This window comes from Beta vulgaris, chromosome 9 (genome assembly GCF_026745355.1).
Source record: "Beta vulgaris subsp. vulgaris cultivar EL10 chromosome 9, EL10.2, whole genome shotgun sequence".
NCBI classification, from domain to species: Eukaryota; Viridiplantae; Streptophyta; class Magnoliopsida; order Caryophyllales; family Amaranthaceae; genus Beta; species Beta vulgaris.
The window spans coordinates 23,069,888-23,084,767 of NC_079210.1; the positions used below are offsets into that span (position 1 = coordinate 23,069,888).

Genomic DNA, 14,880 nt, shown 5'->3' on the forward strand with positions numbered 1-14,880 from the left:
TTCTGTTAAGGAGAGTCTGAACAACTTCTTTGGTGCAATATGCCATGTTTGTGAAATAGAGAAAGAATCTTGCCTTCACACAACTCTTTGGCATTATCAGTTCTAATGCACTTCACCGGTAAAGAAAACTGAGTGTGGATAACATTCACCAGAAATTCCAATATATCAACAACATCAGTTTTATTATGCATAAGAAAAGTCCATGTGTGCCTGGACAAATCATCAACAACAGTTAAGAAATAGACATGATTATCATGAGTTTTGACCTTGTAGGGGCCCCAGGTATCTACATGAAGAAGATCAAAGCAATGACAGCTCATAGTTGTGCTTAAAGGAAAAGGTTTTCTAGTGTGTTTGGCCTTAGGACACACTTGACATATACTGTCAACACAACAACTATTGACAGGAAACTTAGGATCAATATGATGCAGTTTATTAAATGGTAAGTGTCCAAGTCTCAGATGCCAAAGCTTGGCTTCTTCACTTGCTGTTGCTACATTTGCTGTTGAAGATATAGGTGATGTTGTTTGTTCAACAGCATACAACCCTGCATCAAGCTTACCAAGAACCAAAGAACCTGTCTGTGAGTGCCCCTGAAGCAGACATTTATCATGTGAAAAGATGATATCACAATCCATGTCAGCACACAACTTATGAGTGGATATGAGATTAAAATGTAGGCCAGGCACATGTAATACATTTTGTAACAACACTCCATTTGCTAGCTTTATAGAACCAATATGTTTTACTTCCACTCTCTTCCCATCAGCCACTGTTATTGTGTTTGGTTCTTTGTCAAAAGTGTAGTATGTCTCAAATTATTCAAGATTTGAGCATATATGATCAGTAGCACCACTATCTACAATCCACTTTGAATTCAAACATGATATAAGACATGTACCTGCTACATTAGCCATAGAAGTCGAGGGAGTAATGGTCTGATGATCTTTGTGTTGTTTCACCAATGCTATGAAATGTTGGTATTGAGATTTGGTAAGGTGAGGTGCAGCTTCATCATCTTCATCTGATGCAACAAGTTCATCATCACCATAGACTACAACAACAACTTTCTTCCCCTTGATGAATTTGTTACCAGCATTCTAATGCTTAGAAGGATAGCCATGAACTTTCCAGCATCTCTCAATGGAATGTCCTGGCATCTTGCAATGATTACAGTAAAATGAATTAAGTTTCTTCCCATAGCCAGAAACAGGAGTAGGATAAGATTTCCCTGTATTGACAGAGAATGAATCACTCTTCTTGTCTTCTACTGCATTAAATGCCATAGTAGGAACTGTATTAGCCTCAGTAATTTCTCTTTGCTTTTCATCCTGCACTAAGAGATTATAAGGTATAGAAATTGAAGGTAAAGGCATCGTCATGAAAATATTAGTTCGAACTGCAGCATGTTACACATCAAGTTTCATGAGAAACTGAATCAACCTCTCATCTTGTTGTGTCTTATGAAACTTTTTAGTTAGTTCACAAGTACAACCATTGTAATTACAAGTTGGAAGAGGATTAGCTGAGTTAATCTGCTCCCAAATCACCTTTATTTTCGTAAAAAATTCAGCAACAGAAGAAGAACCTTGTTCAATGTGTTTTAGTGATTGTTGTATTGAATATAATTGTGGACCTGAGATGATAGAATACCTATCCTCAAGATCTTTCCCAATCTCACTTGCTGTTGAGAAGTATAACACACTTTTAGCAAGTGTATTATCTAAAGATCTCAAGATGTAAGATATAATCATGTTGTTGCACCTCTCCCATGCTGAATATAGAGGATCAGTAGGTCCTGGTTTCTTCAGACTTCCATCAACAAATGCAATCTTATTTTTCATAGACAATGCTAGTAACATTCCTCTCTTCCAATCAGCAAAGTTATCACCATTAAAATTTTCAGAAACCAAAGGTACAGTGACATTTTCAGATGGATGAATGTAATACACAGATGTAGGATCTTGTAGTGGATTTATGAGAGGTGGTGAACTTTGATTTTGTTCTTGATTTTCAGGCATTTTTGAGAAAATGAGGTTAAATTGTTTCGATAGTTCATGCAATCGCAAGAAAGCAACAATCAATTCAATGAATATCAAGATTGAAACAATCAACAGATTGTATTGAAATTGAGTTTCAGATGATAAAAAAAAAACAGATCATATTCATCAAAGATTATCAGAATTTTCATTTACTTTATCAAGAAAATTCAAAATTGAGCAAAAATACTCAAAATTATCAACTAGTAATGCATTGATTTAGAAAGAACCTGGAAGATGTTCATTAGATTGAAGAACAGAATCTGAAAAATTGTGCGGAAATCAGTTGAATTTGAACAGGATACATGCCTGCTCTGATACCATGAAATAATTCTCAGAATATGTAAACATCAAATGTGTAGAGAGAATATAGAGATTTTGTTTTTTATTTCTGTAGAGAAGTATTGAATGAATTACAGAAAGGTATATATAGACCTTGTTATTACAAAGATGATGTAATAATCTCTCTAACTATATTACAATGATGATGTAATAAACTCTCTAACTGATATAACAAACTCCCTAGAATTGAGGAAGGTTGTTACAGCTTCAACTGCCAATCTGCCACATCAGCTTAGGTGATTTATATGTGCTGCTGCTTCAGCTTCATTGTACTTCAGCTTCAGCTATATCTTCAGCTGCAGCTATATCTTCAATAGTTAACACATGGTTTATGATTTCTTAAGCCTCGTTCTTTTCAACTTACATTTAATTCAGTTTCATTAAATTTAATTCAGCAAATTTCAGCTTAATAGAACAGTGATTTATATTTCAATTCAATTTGATTGAATTATCGTGGAATGATTCTATAGGCCGGAGATTATGGAATTTTCCTCGTCTTACCGGGAATTGTGCCGGCTTGGAGGGCGGGAACTTACCCGAGAAGATATGCGAGATTTCTGAATCTTGTTCTCAGATGGCCCTTCAATTTAATAATCAAATTCAGGTAATATAATTATTTCAAATTCAGTTTTAGAATTGCAGTAATCTAATTAAACAGAGGAAACTTGTTATTTTGGAACTTCTATGAGATCATACATAACTTCAATTCGTGGGTGTACAGTTTGGTATGGAACATTTACATGTTGATGGTGGGCATAAATTAGAGGAAAAATTGTCATGACTAATATCAAATTTTACATTGTATGTCAGAATTATTCTATAATAATCTCAACTCTTGAAGGAGCATTATCAATATAATTCGAATTATTAATTTTTTTAATTTATTCGTGAAGGAAAAAATGCAAAAATTGAATATTTTACAGAGCTAGAATGGATTCATTTAAACAAAAAATTGATAGTTTGGATTATATTGAGAAAGTTCCACACAAGTTAATTAGATGACTTTTTTAGAAGATAAATGAAAGTTTTAACTAATTTTAGAGGATGAAGAGTCAAATTTTGTAATTGGTGTTTACGTTTAAGGACTGAATGAGGCGTTTGGACCAAAAAACTCCAGTTAAGAAAAAACTAGTTGGAGAAGATGATGATTGAGAATGTTGCATGAAATGCTAATTAGCTCTCTACCAAACATATCTGTACAAGAAGCTAAAATAATCAAGTAGGCAAAACGATTAACATTATCAGCTGCAACTAATAAATTACATCTGCTAATATAATTGTTAGTGTCATATGTAAAAAGAAAGATAATATCATCAAATATTTGGGATCCATTACTTAGCCATTATTAAATATTTCAATTATCCGTGACCTTATTATATGCTGCTTGTACAGTTATACTAATGCGGTGAATGATTTTCAATTTAAAATTTGTCTGATCATTGAATTTATTTTGTCTTTTCTCTACTCTAAGTTTATAATATAAATTGGGAATTCACCTTTTCGCTTTTCAGTCTTATTTATGTGCAACTTTACATTGAAATCAATTTGGCGCTTAAGGAAAAGTTCCGGTACTTGTAATTGTGAACGATATTTGCTTACGTGTCATTCTGCTACTTTATACTTTAGTCGTTACGCATACGGAGGGAAGACATTATATCGTACTGTATTGCTTAATTAAGAGCATGCCCCCTCATGTTCAAAAACTAAACTTCTATTATCGTCCTGAAATTACTTGAAATCGTCTCAATTACTATGTAAATGCACCTTTATACCCTTGGCTATTTTTACAACTCTCTATCCACCACCACTTAAAATCACTAACCACCAATCGCTACCTCCATGGCTCCAACCCACCGACGACACCACAGACGACAACAATGTCTTCCGACGAGGTAAAATTTTTTTTTAACGAATTCCATGGGGCTAACGTGCAGGCCACACGTTAGGCTCATGGTATTTGTCAAAAAAAGAATTACTAGATGGGAGAAAATATGAAAGAAGAGAAGTTAAGTTGGGGTAAAAATAAAAAAATATATAGTAAGAGTATAATGGTACTTTTAGAGGGGAGTTGGGGCAATTTTAAGTAACTTGGGGGAAACATTTAACAATCCTCCCCAAAAAAACATGTCAGCCCTCTCTGTTATCAACTTTCTCTCTCATCTTACAAAAGTTTGTCATGCTTTATGATTCATTTTGACAAATGCACCCTATTCATGACCCAAAAAAAAACATTATCGTCCTCTATCCTAGTTAATACTATACCCATTCCATTTTCTCTCTCATACATCAATACATATTTATACCTTTTGCTATTTATAATATCATACAAGATTATAAATAAATAATATTGTATAGAAGGGAGAAAGAAGAAAGATCATTTTGTAATTTTTTTTACCTATTTTACCGATTACAAGTCAACTTGACCTACTGGAGCAATTTAGATGTAAAGTTTATATTATAAAACAAATCAAAAGTTTGTATTGTTGCGAGAGAACGGGCAAAAGTTTGTATTATTGTAGTTAAAAAATCCAATTTTTAATGAGTTTATTAAAATACACAAGGAATTTTAAAGTTTTTTCAAAAAATTAGTTGAGATGGAAATATGACTGTGTTGTAAATTTTAACCATTTTTTTCATTTTCTTATGCTTTTTTTTAAAAAATTTATAAAGTAAGGTAGTTACATTTCTTTTATTATTTTTTTTTCCTTTTTCTATTTTTCCGTGTCCTATCCCTATTACTAGACATGGCCATGAGCCGAACTGGCCTGTTCACAGGCTCAACCCGCGGGCTTTGGGCAATGGCCGGCGGGGCCAGGCCTGAGCCTCGGAGTGGCAGGCCGAGCCTGAACTTTTCAAATTTTTTCTCGGGCTGGCGGGTTGTGCTCGTTCTTCCAACGGGGCGGACTCGTATTTTATGTCTTTGTTGGATTTTTGGCAATGTTAGACTAAATAACAAAGAAAAAGGATTTTCAACCCGTGGACAATCGAGACGGGCCAGTTACGGGCCGTACCTGAAATAAAATTTCTCGACCGTGGCAGACCCATGTAAGGGACAGAGGGTCGGGCCAGGCCCAAACCGTATCAGGCTGTGCCGGCCCACATGTGTGCCCGACCCATGCCCACCTGTACATATTACCTTATATAATAGAGATTATAAAGAATCTAACTACTATTTTACTATCAAACAAATGTGAAAATTGACGTTAAATGAATGATAACGACATGTGTAAACTTTAAAAACCCCCTTATTAACAGAGTAATATGAAGCGGAGCAAATTTGAGACTTCTTTCTGGTCTAGCTTCTCTTTTCGAGTTATTAGTCTTCACTTCTATTGCATTACATAGTTACTAGTACACTTCTTTAATCGTTAATATTATCAAGGTAAAAGACATTTGTAAAAAGTTATGATAAGACTTGAACCCGACTGTTTAAGGATTTAAGGTAAGAGTCTTGTTAAATGACCAAATACTACTTAATTATTATAATTAGAGAATTAGAATTGAATAAGGCCTTAGTTTGGCTGATACTAATACGGTAGGGGCTTTAAAAAATTAAGTCTTTCAAAGCAGTCAAAGTCGCATACACCCCTCTAAAGGTACATGTACAAATATATTACCGCAATTTATAAAGTACACCCGAGTGTATGAAAAACTAGATACACATACAAGAAGTCAAGAAGCTAATTCTTGCTTATTTTAAAAGCCATATTACTCATTTTATAGTTACTTGCTCATTTTCAAGTCAGTTTTCTTCATCTAAAACTGCTTCTTTTTCGTAAGATTTATTTGCTTTTTAGTCATTAGAGAATTATTTTGTTCATGTTATGAAAATTACTTTTCATCATTTGAAATATTTCAAATTTAATTTTGTTCCCATTTGACAGGTTTACTCGCTAGTACATCGTAAGCGTTCATATTAGTTACTATTATCAAATTATGCACGCCATGCGTGCCTGATTTTTTTATGTTTTCGAAAATAAATTCTAGCCTTTTTGTGCATAAAGTAAGGGTAAAATATTGGACATTAGATATTTTTTTGGCTTTTCCTAGGTTAAGCCTGTATCAGTTTACCCTTCTTTTAGTGATTTTTTTACTTATTCTTCTTATAGGTTCTTAAAATTAAACTTGATGAACGATAAAAAAATGTTCGTGAATTAATTTAGGATTTCTTATATTGTATTAACATTGTATTTTATGTTAAATAATCATTTAACTTTGTTAATTGGTTGAATTTTCCGTTTTGATGTAATACTTGATTGTGTTAGGTGAATTGATCGGAATATATTTGATTGATCTAATATTCGTTTTTACTTTTTTTTTCAGCATAAATTTATTAAATTTTATAGTCAATGTTACTTTTTTTTGTGACTCAATTGATTGCCATTAACATTGAAGTTAATTTTTTAAAGCTATATGTGAGTTTGACTTAATTTTTTCCCTTTATTTTGTAATAGTTAATTTACTAATGGACAATTAATTAAATTTACAGGAGATACCAAAGCTCTTTCTTCTCTTATATAATAGAGATTTAGATGCTCATATCGTCATATGGTATCACATTATTATTTTTTTTTCTGATGTTTGCACCGGGTTCACCCTTCGGGCTACATCCGGATCGAGGCCAAGTTCGGGGTGGTTAGGTTCCATTCCTCTCCCAAGGGTGTTGTGGGGATTCGAACACGAGTCCGTCCTACCAAAGCCAGTCCCCATCACCGCTGGGCCAACACTTACTTGGTATATGGTATCACATTATGACTTTACGTGGAAATTCTTGTGCTAGGCAAAAATTTAAAGCTTTATAATAGTTCTCAAACCTTTCACAATTAAATACACAGCCACCTGATGTGAAACCAAAAGAATAAATTCGAAGCACTGATGTACTACACACTTTTGCTCTATCGAGCTGGTGTATCCGCTACAGGATCCAATGAACCCCACTCATACTGTCATACATCATAAAAATAAGAGATATTGTCATTAGTGTTTTGATCTTCAGGCCTAAAACATTAATATTATATGCTTGATTATAACTTAAATGTGACCTCCACTTTAAAATACAGTTTTCGTTTTTTTTGAATGATTTTTAAGACTCCAACATGTATTTTTGACTATCAAAATCTTTAGTTACTTATTAATACAGTTATAAAAAAAGTAATATTAAAAAACTACATATTGAGAAGATCTAACAAGATTCACATGAATATTTTTTTTTTTATATATCAATAAGTAATATAGTCAAAGATTTTTAAGTTTGATAATAAAAAATGAAAGGTGAACTACATCTTGAGAGTTGAGACAGAGGGAAAACAATTTAGAGTTTACTGCTATAGCATTAATGCTAGTGTGAAATATACATTTAAAACATTAATTATTAAAACTATATTTTATATCTCATAAATCAACTTTTTTTCCTATTCATTTATTCATCCTAAAATATTACCGCTAATAGAATTACTATACACAATGTCTTGACTCTTGATCCAACGTGTGAATTATGGAGTAATATGAGCTGAGCGAAGTCAGAGCCTGGAGTACTTTGCTTGGCTTAGCTCGCACCCACGTAAATTCGATCTCGTGCTGAGCTCAAGCTTTGCACGATCCTAGAATTTCAACTCAGCTCTACTCATTAGTTGATTCGAGCCAGTGTTACTCCGACACCTTCATCTACCTCAAAACGGGGTGTCGTGTCGTGTCCGTGTTACAATATTATATCGTAACATTTAGTTCGATACTTCATTTTAAACTAAAAACTTGACTTTTTTCTACCAAATAGCCGGGTCGGATACTTGGATACTGTATCCGAGTAGACACTTAATCCGTGTCTGAGTAACATAGATTCGAGCTGCATTAGTCATGATCTTCAACAAAGAAAATGCTCTTCAGTGCCATATGATTTGTAATCTATGGGTAATATTTAGAGAGATTAATAATCATCTTCCAATTGTTTGTTTTATATTTCGAGCTAACCCGTCAAGACATCAAGTCTAGAGCCGAGCTTCAATCTCTTGCATGGAGCGTGAGCTTATTGGTACCACTATGTACGAAGCCTCAACTTACTGAAAGAAAATTGTGATTATTTCGTATATTAATCATGGTTATGATTTGCTAGCAGCTGATCAATTTTATCCGTTATATTGTGTCATATGTGTCACGGTTTGTCGTCATGCTGGAGTATTATTATGTGTGTACTTGCAGAATTGTCCATAACAGGTGAAGGTGAGAGTTAAAGTTGTTTTAGGTCTGCCTGCTGGTGAAGTGGCAGCTGAAGCTAAGAGAAATGGAGCCAGTTGGGTCATATTGGACAAGTAATTCAATACCAAAGTATTATTTCTTGTTTCTAATCTGATCCTCATTGTCCACACTGCTTCCAGAATTGACACATTTTTCTTATAAAAACTTGAACTATATCAGTTAACTCTTTCAATATTAGCTCAACTACCTGCAAACCTTGTTTGCCACGCAAAAGCGATGGGAGATGCATTAAGTTTTCTGATTTAAGTTATTATTTGAAGTACTATGTTGTTCGAAAACTGTTTATAGTTGCGCTTAATGCAAGTCTATAAGCAAGTTTTCTCACTATTATACCTGATCTAGGCATATATCTAGCATCTGGATGAACGGCAGTTTTAGGAATTTTTTGCACTTTTGAGAACATTGCTACTTTCAAAAGATTATTAGTACAAGCAATGGGCTAAGGGGTCGTGAAACTTCATTATTGCTGGTGTTTATGACTGGTTTGTGATACTAGGCAGTGATCTGAATACTTTTTCACCTAGTATAATATTTTATCAATATTTCTGCTTGCTCTGCATCCGAAAAAGTTGTGTTTCATGGAGTCTTGGGATGAGCTCATCTCTATGTGAAAGAAAGCTGAATGCATAATCATTTTCCATTTTGATTTTCATGCAGGAAACTAAGAGAAGAACAGAAACATTGCATAGAGAAACTTAACTGCAGCATAGTTGTGATGAAAGGTTGTCAACCGAAAGTCCTGAGACTTAATTTGGGGTACTCAGATGAACCTCAGACCCCTTACTTTTCAGCTGCCTCTTCTCCAGCCTTAGATAGTGGCAGACTGCAAAGCTTTAGGATGAAGCATTCAACTCCTATAAGCAGCCCTGAATATGCAAGTAGTTCCTTCTCAAGAACCACTGGAGAGGCTTCAATGTCAACCTTTGACATGCCACCTTCTCCCTACCTTGTTTATGAGCAAAATCCTCTGTTCGAGGGACCGAAGAAAGGGAGGCAGACACCTTGTTCTCCACGGAACATTACAGTGTCTGAAAGGGAAAGGCTTATTTTCCCCAATAGGGAGTCTGGTGAAGTTATAAAAAGCAACAGATATAATGCATTTTGGGTTTCAGACAACCATGCTCGTAATGAGAAGACTGTACCAACTTCTGGCTACAGATACACTCATGAAGTTAACTCTCTAGCTCCAAGTCTTATGGATGATAAACTTATACAGCAAGATTTTGAAACAAGAAGTGGATTGCTAGAGAGTGACACAAATTGCAAAGAAGATGATGTCAATAGTGCACGTACTCGCAATTCATTCTCTATGGCCAGAACAACTTCAGCACCGCCTCCTCTATGCTCAATCTGCCAGCATAAAACACCAGCATTTGGAAAACCTCCAAGACGTTTAACTTATGAGGAGCTGGAGGTAGCAACCAATGGATTTTCAAATGATAATTTCTTGGCTAAAGGTGGATGTGGTATTGTCCACAGAGGAGTTTTAAGGGATGTGGAGGTTGTTGCAGTGAAACAATTGATGTTTGTGGATTCTCAAGGGGACACTGATTTCTGTAGGGAAGTGCGGGTATTGAGTTGTGCACAGCACAGGAACGTTGTGTTGCTCATTGGATTTTGTGTCGAGGGAAAGAAAACAGTGTTGGTTTATGAGTATATTTGTAATCGCTCCTTAGATTTCCATTTACATGGTATAACCTCCTATTACGATATCTGCTGTAGTCTGGTCTGTTTGATAGGAGTACTGTATTTTGCATCCCAAGTGACTTGATTTAACGCTTTTCTAGTTTTCTGTATACTTGATATGATTTGCAGGGACTAATGCTTCTCCTCTGGATCTGCCATCACGCCTGAAGATAGCAATCGGGGCTGCAAGAGGCTTACGATATCTCCACCAGGATTGCAGAGTAGGTTGCATAATACACAGAGATTTACGACCAAACAGTATCCTCCTAACTCATGATTTCGAACCTCTGGTAAGTTGGACAGCTCATTTACTTTTCAATTGATAACTTCGCTCTGGATGCTGCAAACTAATATTGTTAAGCCATGATCCAAAATAATTTGTAAACATACATTAGATTCTTGTACACCTTAAGAATACAGAATACTATGTTTCAATATGTAGAGATCTCAAACTCCCTAACTGATCATAGTTGTAAATAAGCATCTGGTTTCATTGTCACTTTTCTACAGGATCAGAGGACTCACCTTTATGCATTTGTTGTTTTTCATTTTTTAGATAAGGATTGTTATCGAGCATCTGATCTGGCTAAATACATTCCATATTTATCCAGGTTGGGGATTTTGGTATGGCAAGGTTGCATTGTGAGTGGAATATGGGTGTTGAGCAGCAAGTAATTAGCGCATCAGGGTACTTGAAAGCTTATGTCCTATCATCTACTTACAAAGTAAACAGATTCTTCAGCATGATTTTGATGTTCTTGAACATAATGCAGATACTTGGCACCTGAATACTTTGATGGGAGGAATATTACTGAAAAAATTGATGTATATGCTTTTGGAGTAGTATTGATGGAGTTAATTACTGGTAAAAACGTTAAGGAACTGCACCAAGAAAAGGGCTTCTCATCTTTGGCTCAGCTCTTTGATCCCTTAACTGCATTAGAGTCTAATCAATTAAAGAAATCACTGTTTTTCTCCAAGGAACTTCAAAGCATCCCACATGAAATACAAGCAATGGGACGAGCGGCCTCCTTCTGTCTTCGCAGTGATCCTGAGACCAGACCCTCCCTGTCAAAGGTCTTTTTATTTCCTGTCTACTATCCATCTACAGATTATTCCAATTAGATTGCATATACTTCCTTAAGTTCTGAAACATCTTGGTAAAGTTGATCAGTATATTTTCTTTGTTTTTCCCCTATGGAAAATTGCAGGTGCTCAGAATATTAGAGGGTAGTAACACTCCAATGCCTCTAGGTTTGGATTTGAACTCAGTTGGTAGCCAAAGCGGGCATATGCAAGGCTTAAGTACTCATAGACACTCAGAATTGAGAAAATGCCATTCTCGCAAGCTTTCACAGTAAAGAAGTAGGGATCAGCTGTTGGTTGTAGATACAAAGGCAGTGTTGGGATAATTTATGTGCATATATGCCCGCTCTAAAGCAACATTGATAATTTTACCTTGTTACTTTTTACCTCAGTGTCAAATGAACCACACAGTTTTTCTTAAAAACCTTCGTCCCTTAGTAGCATTATTGTTTTTCCTTCTATTTTTCTTATTGGGTTGCAAACTTGCAATGCTCTTTTAGGAACTTCTCACCCTTCTGTTTGAGTAACTTATTTACAAGAGTTCTGGTTTTAAGTGTTCTTATATCTAGATTTTGTAATCTCCATTGGTATGTAATTAGTATTGCAAGCTCTTTTGAGCATACAACGAGGAGCGAATTCATAATAATTTTAGATGTACCGTGCTTATGGTAGCTCCCGAAACTTTTTTTTCTTTTTTCTCATTGCTCATTTGAAAGTCGATAAATGAGAACAATGCTACTCATTTTTAATCATTTTGATGACTTGCCCAAATGACCAAACTCTCTCAAGTGCAGAAATATTTTTACTTATTCGAGAAAATCAGCAAACACTTTTGTGCAAATGCGCAAACTTTCCGCCCTCATTTTCTCAAATAAGCATAAATGTTTGCTCACTTTAAAACTGCAAAATTTAATTTCAAATGTTAAACTAAGGCCACCACTGATGAACGCTGAAACTTCAATATTTGTTATACCATTGATGAAACCCAACTTTTCCAAATCATATTTTACAATTCATCAATTTGATTGGCCATGATGAGAGAGAAACCATCAAGGAGAGAGAAATTTGGAAGTGACAAACAATGAAGGATAGAGAGAAATTTTGCGGTAAGAAAAATAATGGAGCCGAGAGAAATCAAAACCTAATGTTGATTCTTAAATCATCTTTTGCATTATCGATCATTAATTCCACCCAAGAAGAATTTTGTTAACTCTAATAATTTCTCAAATCTAAAATTGATTCTGCCATTGATGAAATTTGGAGCTTCAATATTTGTTTTTGCCATTCATTAATTTCAATGAAAGTTGCAAATTTGGAGGAGAGGTAAACAATATAATAGGAGAAATATTGGAGGTGAGAAACAATTGAGGTGAGAGAAATTTAGAGGTGAGAAACAGTGGTGGAGAGTCTGAAATTTTTGGAGTCGAGAAATTGAGTCCAAATCTGATCTAAACTTCTTTTGAGTCCAGTCCGAAACTTTTTTTTTTGAGTTTAAATCTTGTCCGATTATTATATAATATTTTTTCTTTGTTATTTACGTTCGCAATGTTTTCTCATTTCTCATGATATTGAATCATTGAAATTTGAAAATTTGGACTCTTTACATTGTAGAGACTAAAAATTTATTAGCGTTCTACATTAAAATAGATTAACTATTATTGAGCTAATATAAATATCATTAGTCCAGTTTGATTAATTAATCCCACCTAAATAACATATCAAAATAAAATCAAATAAATATAATTTGGGTTGTCAACTACTTGGGTCATTCAATATTATAGTCCAAATAGGATGATCAAATGGCAAAGGTAAAAAAAGACTTTCAAGTAATAATAGGGTCCAAGTCCATAAACTACCAAGTCCATGAAGGGATCTTCACTCCCTCTTAATAGATCTCATAAAATTCTCTTGGAATTCTCATATAGTCAACAAGCACATTAAATCCTTGTCGACTGTTCAGATACACTCAAACACATTTGACTGAGATTCAAGCTTTTGTCAGCCCTCATATTTATACACTCAAACAAAACTCAAACTCCAGTTGACATGGATAAAATATCATCCCACACTAAAACACAGGTCGACATTGACAAAACATTAGTCTACACTCAGCTGCACGTCGACATCAACACATATCACTCTCAAGCCACGGAACAGAATCAGAAGACTTAGTTTATTTTTTATAAATTATTTACAGAAACTGCACTCAATAAATTATTGAACTAAAATTTCTTTGTTACTTTGTTTCCTGTTATTTATTGACTCGAAATTTGTGTATACAAATTTAGGCACGCTCGGCGGGACTATCTCTGCCTCTCATCTTTGTTTCGTCATCAACAACAAATCTGAGAGATGACCTCAAGCAAAAACATCTCTCAATCTTCGAAAAAATCTGCCTACACTCTACGAAAATCTGTAACGTTGGGTGACTTTATGGATGACACGACTCTTGGTTTTCGCACTAGAGGAATGAAAAGGCTGATTTCGTTGCCGCTGCTGCTAAGCTTCGAACTGCAAATGTTCCTACCAGGCAGAAAAAGCTCTCTAAGTCTACTGCTGCTGAATCCTCTATCATGTTTGATTTGCACAAGGAGCGTGAAACCCCTGTGCTTGGCTCAACTGCTTTGGTTGAACGCGAGCCATCATTCATTGCTTCTCAAATATGGAAGCAATTATCATCTGATAAGTCAGAAAGGCTAACTGTTCACACCAGTCCCCTCTTTGATTCACACTCTGTAGAGAGTGACAATGAAATAAGTGGTGATCGTGTTATCTCGTCACCCCTTAAGATTTTTCGAGTTAGAGAAACCCTTGCGGTCGTCACTATCAAACATCGTTGCTGTTATGGTGACCTGAACTAAGACAGTTGAGGAATAGCTTGCTGAAATGAATAGCCTACTCCAAAAATTAATGTAGGATGGAGAGGAAAAAGTACTCAAATCCGACTCCAAAATGAGCAAATCGCTACCCTTAAAAAGAACCTTGAGGAGGGTGACGCATCATCAAGACAAGATGGGGATGAAAGCGAAGGCAATAGTGGTGACGACGCTTGCGCTCACCTACTGCTCGACAATTTGAGTTATTCTAATTAGCTCACGCTGTGAAAAATCAACTTGGAGAAAGTTCTCAATTAAGGGCAGTCATCGCTATGTGAAGCCTTATACAAAAAGGATCGATAAGCTGGAGATGTCTTTTGGCTATTAACCCCCCAATTTTCAAAAAATCGATGGGAAAGGAAATCATAAGCAAAGCATTGCTCGCTTTGTGGAAACATGTAAAAATGCTGGGACCACAGATGATTTCCTTGGCAAACAATTCGTTCATTCTCTTAAAGGCATGGCCTTTGATTAGTACACAGATTTGCCGTCTCAATCCATTTACAGTTGGGATCAAAGGGAGGAGGAATTCCTGAACAAGTTCTATTGCACTCGACGTATTGTGATCACTATGACTAAACTGACTACGACTCACTAGC

General features: G+C 35.2%; 1 protein-coding gene across 1 annotated transcript; it reads left to right on the plus strand.

The window, feature by feature from the left end:
- Window positions 1-2,031: 2,031 nt before the first annotated feature.
- Window positions 2,032-12,036, plus strand: LOC125493530 (inactive protein kinase SELMODRAFT_444075-like). Its single transcript, XM_057392205.1, has 9 exons — window positions 2,032-2,036; window positions 2,437-2,462; window positions 2,852-2,985; window positions 8,592-8,686; window positions 9,291-10,324; window positions 10,449-10,609; window positions 10,931-11,007; window positions 11,093-11,396; window positions 11,531-12,036. The coding sequence occupies exons 1-9, from the start codon at window positions 2,032-2,034 to the stop codon at window positions 11,678-11,680; spliced, it is 1,986 nt and encodes a 661-aa protein (XP_057248188.1). The 3' UTR covers window positions 11,681-12,036.
- The last annotated feature ends 2,844 nt before the right edge of the window (window positions 12,037-14,880 follow it).

Excerpts from the sequence above, each read along its gene's own strand:
- LOC125493530 (XM_057392205.1), top strand. Across the intron at positions 2,986-8,591 it reads AATTTAATAATCAAATTCAG|GTGAAGGTGAGAGTTAAAGT; the intron begins GTAATATAATTA and ends TGTCCATAACAG. Across the intron at positions 11,008-11,092 it reads CAAGTAATTAGCGCATCAGG|ATACTTGGCACCTGAATACT; the intron begins GTACTTGAAAGC and ends AACATAATGCAG.